The following is a 12,472-nucleotide window of genomic DNA, read 5'->3' on the forward strand; positions in this document are numbered from 1 at the left end:
TGACTTCGCAAAACTAAAATAATAGCACCAAACTCTACTCTTGGCTCTTCTTATTAAATTTAAAGAAGTTTACAGACACAGAAATCAAATGCATTACTGCAATCAGAGACCTGAAAAATGATCAGCCCCAGTAAATTATTGGTATTGTAGAATTTTCTGCATTGATTCAACTGATTGTTATTTGACATGTTTTCAATTCCCCGTGATTCCTATAAAGTGTTTACTGTTTATAAATAGAGTCTTGATTGGATCCAGGTTTGTGTCTTTAGCAAGAGTGTTTCCTGTATAGTACTGCATAATCCCTGTAGCGCCACATCAGGAAGCACACAGTATCTGCTTGTTCCCCCTTCAGAAGAGTCCCCAGAGTTATTAAACTGTGCCAGAATGTGCTGAGATACCTTTGTTACTTCACTCTAATATGCTGACAGTAATTAAAAGCTTGGGGTGGGGGGATATATAGATACTCCAAGAGGTAGAGGGAGAATATTCAGGGATCACAGACAGTTACTGCCATACTTGGATGTCTCTTTATATTAACACTTGAGTGTATACATAGACTGGGTCAGCTTTCTTTTGTGTTTTTGTTTTTGGTTGCATTGAGTTTCAGTTGCGGCATGCAGGATCTTTGTAGAGGCATGCAGGATCTTTCGTTGCGGTGCACGGGCTTCTAGTTGTGGCACACGGGTTCCAGAGCGCGTGGGCTCTGTAGTTTGCAGCGCGCGGGCTTAGTTGCCCCGTGGCATGTGGGATCTTAGTTCCCCGACCAGGGATCGAACCCACATTGGAAGGCGAATTCTTTACCACTGGACCACCAGAGAAGTCCCTGAGTCAGCTTTCTTAACCTCCAGCATCTACCAGAAAGCACAGTTCACTATAATGATCAATTTAGAGATGAACTAAACATACGCTTTTTGGAGCATGGATAGACAAAGTGAGTTACCACATATAATAAAGTTTGAAAACTACAACTGTATTAGAAGACAATTTCATGTATTTTTATAAAAGAGTTAATTCACTAAACGTAAAACTCAGCACTTTAGTGTTTGGATTTTATCATGTATACAGAGAAATTTCACTTACCATACCCTCAGACTGCTGTCATCTTTAGGACTGTTTGCTCAGTGTTGTGTGTTTTTGTTACTCCTTCCTCCCTGTCTTTGAACTATCACTTACTGATGCTCTAAAATGTGTCTCTGTATGGTAAATAACTGCCTTAGTCCTAATGTGCTCTTTGGAATTTGCTGTGGCCTCAGAATTAAAACATTAAACAGAATTAAAACAGAATTAAAAGTTTTCTGGAATGCTCTGCTTAGTTTCAAAGAGTTTAAATTGAGAAGTAACAACCAGTTGTGTAATTGTTACTATATTATTTAATTCAAAGAACATTAGAATTTATGTTTTCATTAAGTTACACACTAAAAAGTTTTAATTTTATAGGAATAGCCGATTTTTGTAAATAAAATCTAATGTTTTCAACTTTTTTTTTTTTTAATTAGATTACCCCACCACCTTCCCTGTCAGATCCGCTTAAAGAGCTTTTTCGACAACAGGAAGTTGTAAGGATGAAACTTCGTTTGCAACACAGTATTGAAAGGGTAAGAAATATTTAAATTTACATTTATGTCAAAAATAACTATTTTAACAATACATTATAATTGCCTACAGTTTTTTATTAGTGACTCTTATTTAAAGCCATTTTAGGAAATGGTTTGATTTTATCTTGTGCTCACGCAATAAGATGGAGAATTTTTAAGCCTGATTTAGGATAGCTGCTCCCATGTTACAATTCACGTTCAGTATATATTTGATATATTGATATAAGAATCTCTAATAATTTCTTATCATTTGCCAAATTTGCAGAACTGTAGCAGTGAATTCCTATTTGGACATTTGGATTTCCAAGCTTTGGAATTGTTGCTTGGTACCAGCTACTGTAGTACAGACTCTTAACAAGGTTGTGCTCATTGGTCCTTTTAGGGTCTGCTTTAGTATTCCAGTTTCTGGTGGTTAGTTTTGGCATGAAATGACGGGGGGGAAAACCTATCTAATTATTTATAGAAATCATCAAAGTAACTTGGATTGACAAAAATAATAACCTTAATTTTTTGTGGGAGGGTCAGGGACTTTCTGAAAATGTGATGTAAGCTATGATCTTTCTTTACAGACATACACACATATTCTTATACAAGCAAAACCTTGTATGCAATTCCTTCATACATGATTGATTTCCTAGGGTAGAGGTTCTTAACCTTTTTTGTGCCATGGATTCCTGTAACAATCTGGTTATTTAAATATAAAACCTTTCCTCAGAATAATGTTTTTAAATGAAGAAAATTATAGTATTACAGAGAGAAAAGCAATAAAAAAAGAAGCACTGAAACAGAACTTACAGCATTGTGCCATGACCCATGTCAGTGCGATTTGTTAGCAGTAAGAAGTTAGGTCATATAACCCACATCAATAGCTGTTTCAGCCATCAGGCATGTGTGAAGTCACCTGGTATATATTCATCTATGCATCTAACCGTGTTAGAAAAGCTGTGCTGCCTTACGGACAGTTTAGAATTCTCGTTTGAACTGTGTAATTTGCAGAACTTTAATAGTGAAAATGACTCACATCCTTCCACTTATCCACCAGCAAACAATTTAGAATTACAGAAAACTAGAAAGCAACTTAGAAGTCTGGCCAGTGTGAGAACAAACAACTCTGCCATTTGGTTCTCCGGTGGGAAGAACTGGTTGGTAGTTGGCCAGCTGTGTAGTGTAGCACAGCTGTCTCTACATGGAAGAGCTGCCATCACATGTCATACAGTAGCAGGTCTAATAACTATTGGAATTTCAAAGAAGAAATTAATATAAAAACTTGGGGGCAATACCTGCAATAGCTATAACAGGAATTGAAAATAGTTGTGATTTCTATGGATGACAAAGTTGCAAATACTTCTGGCATCACTGTGGCCTACATTGATAATTGAAAGAAATGCCAGTTAAAGGTGAGCAAAAATAAAGACGTAATTTTTCCCATTCAGGTTCACAGATGACCTTCCCCTCGTTCTGTCCAGAGGCTTCTTAGGAGTATGAGGACCGAAGGCTAAGAACCTCTGTTCTGAGGACATTTTTCCCATAGAAAATGATAACATTGGAATACTGTGCTAAATGAATGAACACATCTTGCAGCCAGAGCCCTTGGCCCCTTACCTGCCTCCCCAAGAGCCCCTGACCTCAGAGCCACCTCGCATCCTACCTGCCTCCCCAGGAACTAAGAGGAAGGCAGTACTTTGGGAGAGGCATAGCCCATTCTTAGAAGACATTGTTTGAGAGGCTCTGCTCTAGAAGTTCAAAGACACAGCATTAAGAATGATGATCTAAAGTGGAATATGTAGGCTATCAGTTAAGCCACATATCTCTGTTAATTATCTTAGGGGAGGGGGTCTGACTTAAAAAATGTATTTCTGGGACTTCCCTGGTGGCTCAGTGGTTAAGAATCCCCCTGCTTAAAAAAAAAAAAAAAAGAATCCCCCTGCCAATGCAGGGGACACGGGTTTGATCCCTGGTCTGGGAAGATCCGGCATGCCGCGGAGCAACTAAGCCCGTGAGCCACAATTACTGAGCCTGCGCTCTTGAGCCTGCGAGCCACAACTCCTGAGCCCGTGTGCCACAACTACTGAAGCCTGCGCTCCTAGAGCCCATGCTCCGCAACAAGAGAAGCCACCGCAGTGAGAATCCCACACAATGCAACGAAGAGTAGCCCCCGCTTGCCGCAACTAGAGAAAGCCTGTGCACAGCAACAAAGACCCAGCGCAGCCAAAAATAAATAAATAAACTAAATGGATTTTTTTTTTTTTAATGTATTTCTTTCTTGTATGGTGAAAAAGATTTTTGGTTATTGCTCTATCTCTGCAGGTCTACAACCAACTTTTTTTTTTTTTTTTTTTTGGCTGTGTTGGATCTTTGTTACTGCGCGCAGGCTTTCTCTAGTTGCAGCGAGCAGGGGCTACTCTTCATTGTGGTGCACGGGCTTCTCATTGCGGTGGCTTCTCTTATTGCGGAGCACAGGCTCTAGGTACGCAGGCATGCGGGCTTCAGTAGTTGTGGCATGTGGGCTCAGTAGTTGTGGCACACAGGCTCAGTAGTTGTGGCACCTGGGCTTAGTTGCTCCGCGGCATGTGGGATCTTCCTGGACCAGGGCTCGAACCTGTGTCCCCTGCATTGGCAGGCGGATTCTTAACCACTGTGCCACCAGGGAAGTCCCCAGCCAACTTTTTAGAAAGTATTTTTTCTTCTAGCTATTTTTTCTTAGTATCTGACCACGTGTTTGGATATTTATCACTTAAAGTCCCACCTTAAACTTGTACTTAAATTCATAAATTATAAGTATTGGACTTAACACTTCTCTTTTGAGTGTCATTTATCACATAGCAATTTATAGCAGATTAAATAGGACTGTCTCTTTAGCTTTTCACTAAATTATAAATACAGAAAAACTCTACAGTAATGCATATTTGGATATAATGTGGCCTGCATTCTCCAGTGGAGGAAGGATAAATTTCTTGTCAGTTGAGGGGTGAATAGGCAACATGGTGGGGACGAGACCAGCCACATGTTTAGTCTTCTCCCAGCGCAGCCTTCCAGACAGGCCAAGGTCTGCAGCTGGACCTCAGGAATTCCCATCTGCGAAATGCAGAGGATTGCCTAGATTGGCATTAACCTTACAAAAGGGTGACTGTGTATTACATAAGTGGAAGTTTTGGATCCCACTTAACACATTTAGGCAGGATTGTACTGTGATTGTCAGAGGTTTACAAGTGCAGTTGACTCTTGCGCAACATGAGGGTTAGGGGCACCAACCCCTTGCACAGTCAAAAATTAACTTATAACTTTAGAGTCAGCCCTCCGTATCCACATTTCTGCATCCGTGGATTCAACCAGCCGTGGATTGTGTAGGACTGTCGTACGTATTTATTGAAAAATACCCATGTATAAGTGGACCTGCTCGGTTCAAACCCACGTTGTTCAAGGGTCAACTGTAGTTAGCATTAGTGTACAGTGTGTTTGTTGCTATGAAATATTCGTTATAAAAGAGAAGCTGCCACCACAATGGTGTATCATGTCAGAACAGTTAGAATGGATATAATAAAAAAGACAGAGAATAACATACATGGGCAAGGGTGTGAAAACACTGGAACCCTATACATTGCTGGGGAGAACATAAAATGATACACTTGCTGTCGAAAACATTTTGGCAGTTTGTCAGCAAGTTAAGCATAAAACTACCATTATAACCCAGCAGTCCCACTCCTAGTTATTTACCCAGGAGAAATAAAAATATACATTCAAACAAAAACTGAGCATGAGTGTTCATAGCAGCTTTATTCATGATAGCCCAAAGGAAGAAACAGCCCAAAAGACCATCAACTGATGAATGGATAAAGAAAATGTGGTAAAAAGGAATGAGGTACTGATACATGCTACAACACAGATGAACCTTGAAAACATGGGATGTGAAAGAAGCCAGTCAAAAGACCAAGTTACCATATGATTCCATCTGTATGAAATGTTCATAAGTAAATCCATAGAAACAGAAAGAGTCGCTGTTGTTAGGGGAATGCAGAGTGACTGCTGATGGGCATGGGGTTTCTTCTTGGGGTGATGAAAATGTTCTGGAATTAGTGGTGATGGTTGAACATCTTGGTGAATTCAGTTGGCCCTCCATATCTGCAGGTTCCGCATCCGTGGATTCAACTAACTGCGGATCAGAATACTCAAGAAAAAATACTCTAGAAAGTTCCAAAAAGCGAAACTTGAATTTGCCACACACTGGCAAATTTACACAGCATTTACATTGTATTAGGTATCATAAGTAATCTAGATAGAGATGATTTAAAGTATACGGGAGTATGTGTGTAGGTTATATGCATATATTATGCCATTTTATATAAGGGACTTGAGCATCCATGGATTTTGGTATCTGTGGGGGCCCTGGAACCAATCTCCCGCAGATACCAAGGGACAACTGTATACTAAAAGCCGTCATTGTACATTTTAAGAAGATGATTTTTAAAAAGAGACTGCTGATTTTGAAAAGGAAATTTGCTTATACTTTTGGAACTCTTGGAGTTCTCCAATTTCTCAAGCTTACTGTGAAAGAAAACCTGCTCTGAGATTGAAGTTCTTTAGCACTTCAAGTGATTTTATTTTATTTATTTATTTTCTTAAATTTATTTATTTATTTTTATTTTTGGCTGCGTTGGGCCTTTGTTGCTGCGCGCGGGCGTCTCTCTAGTTGCAGCGAGCGGGGGCTACTCTTCGTTGCGGTGTGCGGGCTTCTCATTGGGTGGCCTCTCTTGCTGCAGAGCACGGGTTCCAGGCGCACGGGCTTCAGTAGTTGTGGCACTCGGGCTCAGCAGTTGTGGCTCATGGGCCCCAGAGCGCAGGCTCAGCAGTTGTGGCGCATGGGCTTGGTTGCTCCGTGGCATGTGGGATCCTCCTGGACCAGGGCTCGAACCCGTGTCCCCTGCATTGGCAGGCGGATTCCTAACCACTGCGCCACCAGGGAAGCCCTAAGTGATTTTATTTTTATTTGAAGAACAAGTGGTTGAAGAATTGTTGTTGTTTTTTTAATTCTTTGTTCAACCAGGAAAAACTCATTGTATCCAATGAACAGGAAGTTCTTCGGGTTCATTACAGAGCTGCAAGAACACTGGCAAATCAGACACTGCCATTCAGCGCATGCACTGTTCTCCTGGACGCAGAAGTGTACAGCGTGCCACTGGACGCCCAGGTAAAGGACTAGCCATGGCCTTTAGTTCTCTTAGGATAGCAGGCACCTTTGGTAATCTGGGTCCTCAGAAGAAACATGAATTCAACAATCAGTAAAGCTCAAAGGAGAAAACAACTCTTTCACACTAAAGTACTTTTTATAGATAACTTGTAAGTTGCTTCTAAAGTGGAAGCTGCTGGAAGCTAGAAAGGGCGACAGGTGGAGCCCAGGTCGTGATAGTGCTGAGAGAGGGCCAGGCTTTGTTTGGATCTTGGATGTTGTTGGGATAAATTAACACAGCTGTGGAAAACTGTAGCTACAGCTTGAAAAGGGTTTACTGCCACATATAAATTACTTGAATTCAGAACCAGACATCAGTTGTCAGAATTTTTTTGTGGTTCATAAACCAGAATGAAATTCTTTGGTCATAAGAGAGAATATAAAAGTATAAACAGAGACAGTGAAGGATTATCACCAAAAAAGACTAGAAAATACTGTTTTAAATCAGACAAACTATAGAGACACAAAGTATATGCAGTATATTACAGAGAAAGTTACTTAGTTCTCTCTGGACTTTATTTTTCTCACCTGGAAAAAAAAAAAAAAAACAACAAAGGGAGTTCCAGATGGGTTATAAAGAGAATTTCTGAAAAGAAGTGAATTTTCCCAGTAAACCCTCAGAATGATCCCCGAATCAGAGACTAAAAAGGATCAGGCCACAAGCCACCTAATAGTTGAAGGGCAGGAGAACTTAATCATCGTCTTGAGGATGACTGTGGGCCTGTTACCCACCCTTGTACGGCTGGCTTTACAGTTGGTAGACGGTCTCTCCACTGAGGAGCAGGCTTGTTCAGGTGAGCATAGCTGCTGAGGGACTAAGGAACAAGTCCGCTTCCTTGGGTAGGGGCTTGGGCCATCCTTTATCCATTCTCATATCAGACCTCTTCCTTTTCAAAATAAACTTGTAATAATAAAAAAGGTTCAATAATAAAATTTAAAATAGTCAAAAGGTCTTACCTGAAGACCAAGGAGGAAGTGGTAACAGCTAAGAATGTGAGTAGTGTGATTGTGATGCCTGGATGCCACCTCGATGGTGCTGGTGGTCAGAGCTTTGGCAGCAGTAATGGCAGCAGTTGTTTGTCAGACCCAGTGCTTCCCATTGCCCAAGCGTTAGAACAAGGGCTTAGTGACTCTCAATTCTCAAACAAGGTTAAAAGAGGTGCTTTTACCCTATTTTACAGAATAGAAAATTGGAGTATGTAATTAGTTTGAGATTACACAGTAAGATACAAAGCTGACGTTTGAATATAGCCTATCTTAAAAGAATACCAAAACTGGTATTCTTAAGAGTTGGTATAGAATTTCTTTGTGAGCACTCCAAAGGACTGGTCCTGGAAGAAATGTCAGCCCCAAAGGCCTGTCTCCCACCTTAACATTTTTTTCTCCCTACATGTGGTAAACAATAACATTAAAATTAATTTCATAATCAATTATGCTTTAATAAGAAGTCACAGGCATGTAATACTTCATATGACATGCCTTTCTGAGACATCTTTGACACACAGATCGGTAGGATTCTATTAATAACTAAACCCAGCATCCTAATAATTCTAATAACTAATCTCAGTATGGAAATACTTCATCAGATTTTTAAAATATTCAGATTATGTTTTCTTTCTTTGAAATATACTTTTCATCATTCCTTTAAAAGTAGAATATACCATAAAAAGATAAAATGGCATATAGATTTTAAAGTAGGTTATTTTATTTTATAATATCCAACAATTTTAATGTTTTCTTTCAGTCTGATGACAGTAAAACTTCTGTGAGGGATCGTTTTAATGCAAGACAATTCATGTCTTGGTTACAAGATGTGGATGATAAATTTGACAAATTAAAGGTATGTATGTTTAGAAGTTCACTTTAACTGGATACTTCCCCTTCATAAACAGAAACTGTAGCTGGGTTAGAGAGGAGTGGTTAGGAAAGGAAAGACCGGTTAGTGGTGAATCCTCATGCGGTTGCACTTTGGAAGATAAAGGAAGATAAAGACCCCCCATTTTTCGGGTCCAATTTCATGTACATGGTGCAGCGACCACAGAGAAAGCAGTTTCTAATGGAGATCTTCATATTTGTTATCCAGTGTATGAGTCTGGTTATAGTTCCAACGTGTGAAAGAGGGGAGAACAAGAAGAGAAGAAATGTATTTTGCAAGTAATCTGTAAAGAAAATTATTTGGTTTGAATCATTTCAAAAATCACTTTTCCTTAGATTTTCCTGATTCTTCTGATAATTTGAAATTTTATTGCTTGAAAGAACAGTTTCAAATTAAAGTCTGTTAGATGAGTGTGAAGTTGTGGGTCCAGAAGTATTTGGCATATGGATACAGACAGGGTAAACCAGAAATGGACGTGTGACTCAGAAGCTTCACATACCCTAGTATATCCATCTTACACCCTAAAGAAACGATGCATGAGATTAATTTTTAAACAAAGCAATTGTAATAAATAATCAATGAATTCTTCTCTTCTTTTAAATAGACCTGTCTTTTAATGAGGCAACAACATGAAGCTGCAGCTTTAAATGCCGTCCAGAGGTTAGAATGGCAGCTCAAACTCCAGGAACTTGATCCTGCCACCTATAAATCTATCAGCATTTATGAAATTCAGGAGTTTTACGTTCCCCTTGTTGATGTGAATGATGACTTTGAATTGACTCCTATATAGCAGCCGTGACTTCCTGGTGGTGGTGTTTTAAATGAATGAGGCTTAAGAGTATTATACTGTGGAATACTGCCTTTTGACAAAAATATGATATTATGCCTTCACAGCTATTAGTAAAGTTCAACTAAAGTTGGTGATGTAGTAAACACTGTCATTTTATTAAAAATGAAAAGAATTATTTTGGATCTTAGATCCAAGCAGTTTCTAACTGAAAACTATTATTTATATTGGTGAAAGGTGACTCGCATTGGAGCACGTTGGCAGACGAGGTAGATGTTTAGGGAGCTGAGGATCTGCTAATGGCGCTGGAAGCTGTTAGTGCTCTACGTACGAGGTGACCACGGGTGTTGAGGTTCTGTCAAGTTCTACTAAAACAGATCAGCAAACTAAAAGGCTCAATTCCTACCAAATAGTTTCTAATGTGGAAGGAAAACTTGGCACAAAATTTCTTCAGTTTATTATATCTGTAAGTTAATTGTACAGCTTTCTTTTTGAAAGTTTTAATATTGTCTTCCTTTTTAATAACTTATTTTATACATATTGTGCAGATGTAAATCTTGTAATTAATGGTCAAAATGTATACAAAGGGATTGGTAGTCAAAACATATACAAAGAGATAATTGTAAAACTGTTTTGTCTAATGTTTAAGGACCAAAGTTGTAGTTTGTATGGTATGGAGTGTAGTGATAGTGTGTTGAGGTAGCAGGACTTTTAAATAAGGCATGCGTGCCTGAGTTAGCTTGTTTCCATCACAGAACTGTAGAGACTGTGACTTAGCCATACTGCATGCTTCCTATAATTTAATTCTCTCCATAGCGATGCCTGACGGTAGTGTAAGGTGTTTCATACCAGTCTCCCAGGATAGTACCTGTGACTTACTATGTTGGACATTTTATTTAGAATTAGTCATGCAAAGAAACAGCTCTTTTTTCATCTCACGATAGAGCCTATTCTCCTCTTCCCCCAAAAAATGCCTTTGAATGAAAATTCTGAAATTGTAAATGTCTATTTTAATACTCAAATATGAAAGAATCTGTGAATATATGTAAATATGTTTAATAAATTTTATTGGTCATGTTAAATCATTGTAAAACTTTTTTACATTGCTTAAATATAATGTTTTAAGCTTAATAACCTTTGCACTTTTAAAATAACTGAGTACTCAAAAAAGAGATATTTGGTAGTCAAAATAGGTAAAAGAAATGGGCATATTCTGATCGATCTCTGCAATGTTTATGAAATATTAATATGTTGTATTTCTTCCTTGTATCAAGATGCAAAACATATAATTTTCAGAATTTTATAATTAAAATAAGATTTGGTATGCTGTTTTTAATAAAATAATTAGCAATATACTTAGAAAAAGTCCAGTTTCTCCTATAACATGATGTAAATTAAATATTCAGGAATATTTCAGATCTGAAACCTGCTGCTAAACTTACTAAACATTTTTGGAAAGAAAATAGGTTATATGTAAAATTGATCATAAGTATATGAGATAAAATTTACAGAACTTTCCACAATACTTTCTTGAATTATAAAATAATACCGGGTGTTTTTTATTCTGATAGAAAAAAGTGAAAAGAATATATGAGGAATAAAGTGATTTAAATTCAGCTTGCAAGTTGGAAATCCCAGCTAGTGGGAAAGAATGTAAAATTGAAGTTTTTGAGTGCAAAGGTATATATTAAGCTTAGGGATTTTTGAATTTTTACATCAGTTTATATTTTAATTGATACTGTACTTGGCATGCGCAATAAAGCAGCACGTGTGAAAAATACACAGTGCAAGGACTTTATTATAAAGATTGGATGTAGTAGTCTTTAGAAATTTAGATGAAAGATTTTGGCCTTTTTTATTGGATAAATGGGGCCAAGAAAGGCAGGGTAGATTTTGAAGCACTGGTTTTGTTGAAGTTAAGTTTATTAAGGCTGGGAACATTAAAAACTAATTTATAAAAGCAATACTTTTTAATATGAAAAACTTAATGCAAATTTTGTTTATACTTTTGCCTAAAAATAAAAAAACAGATTATTGAGCATTGAAATCATAGAAAATATGAGAAGGGTAAGTTTATACAGCATTTTGTTCTGATGGTTCAACCAGAGAAGGGGGGCAGAAAAAAAATCACTGTTTGGCCAAACAGAACAAGCTGCAGAAGAGAAAAACCAAGCAAGCAGAAATCTGGCATATTTTAGTCATCCCAGCTTTTTAGTACTAACCACAGTTCTCACCCTCTTCAGTGGTACCTCAAGTTGCTGGAGCCTGTCTGCCATGATGCTGCTTCTGCAGATTCCCTTTGTAAAGTGACTCATTCGAAGCTAATCGGGATAGCTTTAAAAAAAAAAAAAAAAGTAAATGCCTTCTCCACGGGAATTTATAGTTAAGTAAGTTAAGGGCTCTTGATATTAAAGATTATTCTGAAGCTCTAAAATGCTAGAAAAAACTTGGAATGGGGTATATGCCTAAAAAGATACAGGATTCTGAAAGAGAAATAAAGGATGGTTAGTTTAATCAGTGATTTTTTTTTTAAATATTCAAATATCATGAACAAGATACTAAATTGTACCTAAGGATTTGTATTTCTTTAAATCTTGTTCTAAATCATATCTGTTTAATAAATGACTAGATATTTGTGCATGTTATTTAATAAAGAGTTATATTTTTATAGAAAAAATAAGAGTGAAATGTGTTAAGTGTTTTTTTTTATTTTCCACTCCCACGTGACTCCAAGCCCAACACCAGTGTTTACTTGGGCAGCTGGCAAAATTGCAAAATACTCATTCTGGGGAAACAACCTCTGAAGAATTAGCCTTTTGAGCTCAAGTCTATTCAGGAGTGAGGTCTCGAAAATGAATTTTAAGTATTAGACATGCTGCAGACTTAACTGTAAAAATCTCAAGCAAAGATCCCCTGAAGCTCATTTTAACAGACTGAGGAATTATAGAGTTATTCTAGAAATTGAGCAATGCTAAATATCTATTTTTCTT

General features: G+C 37.8%; 1 protein-coding gene across 9 annotated transcripts in view; it reads left to right on the forward strand.

Moving 5' to 3' along the window:
* Positions 1–12,164, forward strand: part of ANKRD12 (ankyrin repeat domain 12) — a 112,223-nt gene extending 100,059 nt beyond the window's left edge. For 7 of the 9 annotated variants that reach the window (XM_082353453.1, XM_082353456.1, XM_082353454.1 and 4 more), the window contains 4 exons: positions 1,497–1,595; positions 6,637–6,780; positions 8,564–8,659; positions 9,300–12,164. In XM_082353453.1, coding sequence (XP_082209579.1) covers positions 1,497–1,595; positions 6,637–6,780; positions 8,564–8,659; positions 9,300–9,485 — 525 coding nt within the window. In that variant the 3' untranslated portion in view covers positions 9,486–12,164. Of the gene's footprint in view, positions 1–1,496; positions 1,596–3,028; positions 6,583–6,636; positions 6,781–8,563; positions 8,660–9,299 lie in introns of those variants that run through there. The other 2 variants (XM_082353457.1, XM_082353459.1) reach the window with 2 other exon arrangements.
* The last annotated feature ends 308 nt before the right edge of the window (positions 12,165–12,472 follow it).

This window comes from Balaenoptera borealis (assembly GCF_965194805.1).
Source record: "Balaenoptera borealis genome assembly, chromosome: 14".
Classification (NCBI taxonomy): domain Eukaryota; kingdom Metazoa; phylum Chordata; class Mammalia; order Artiodactyla; family Balaenopteridae; genus Balaenoptera; species Balaenoptera borealis.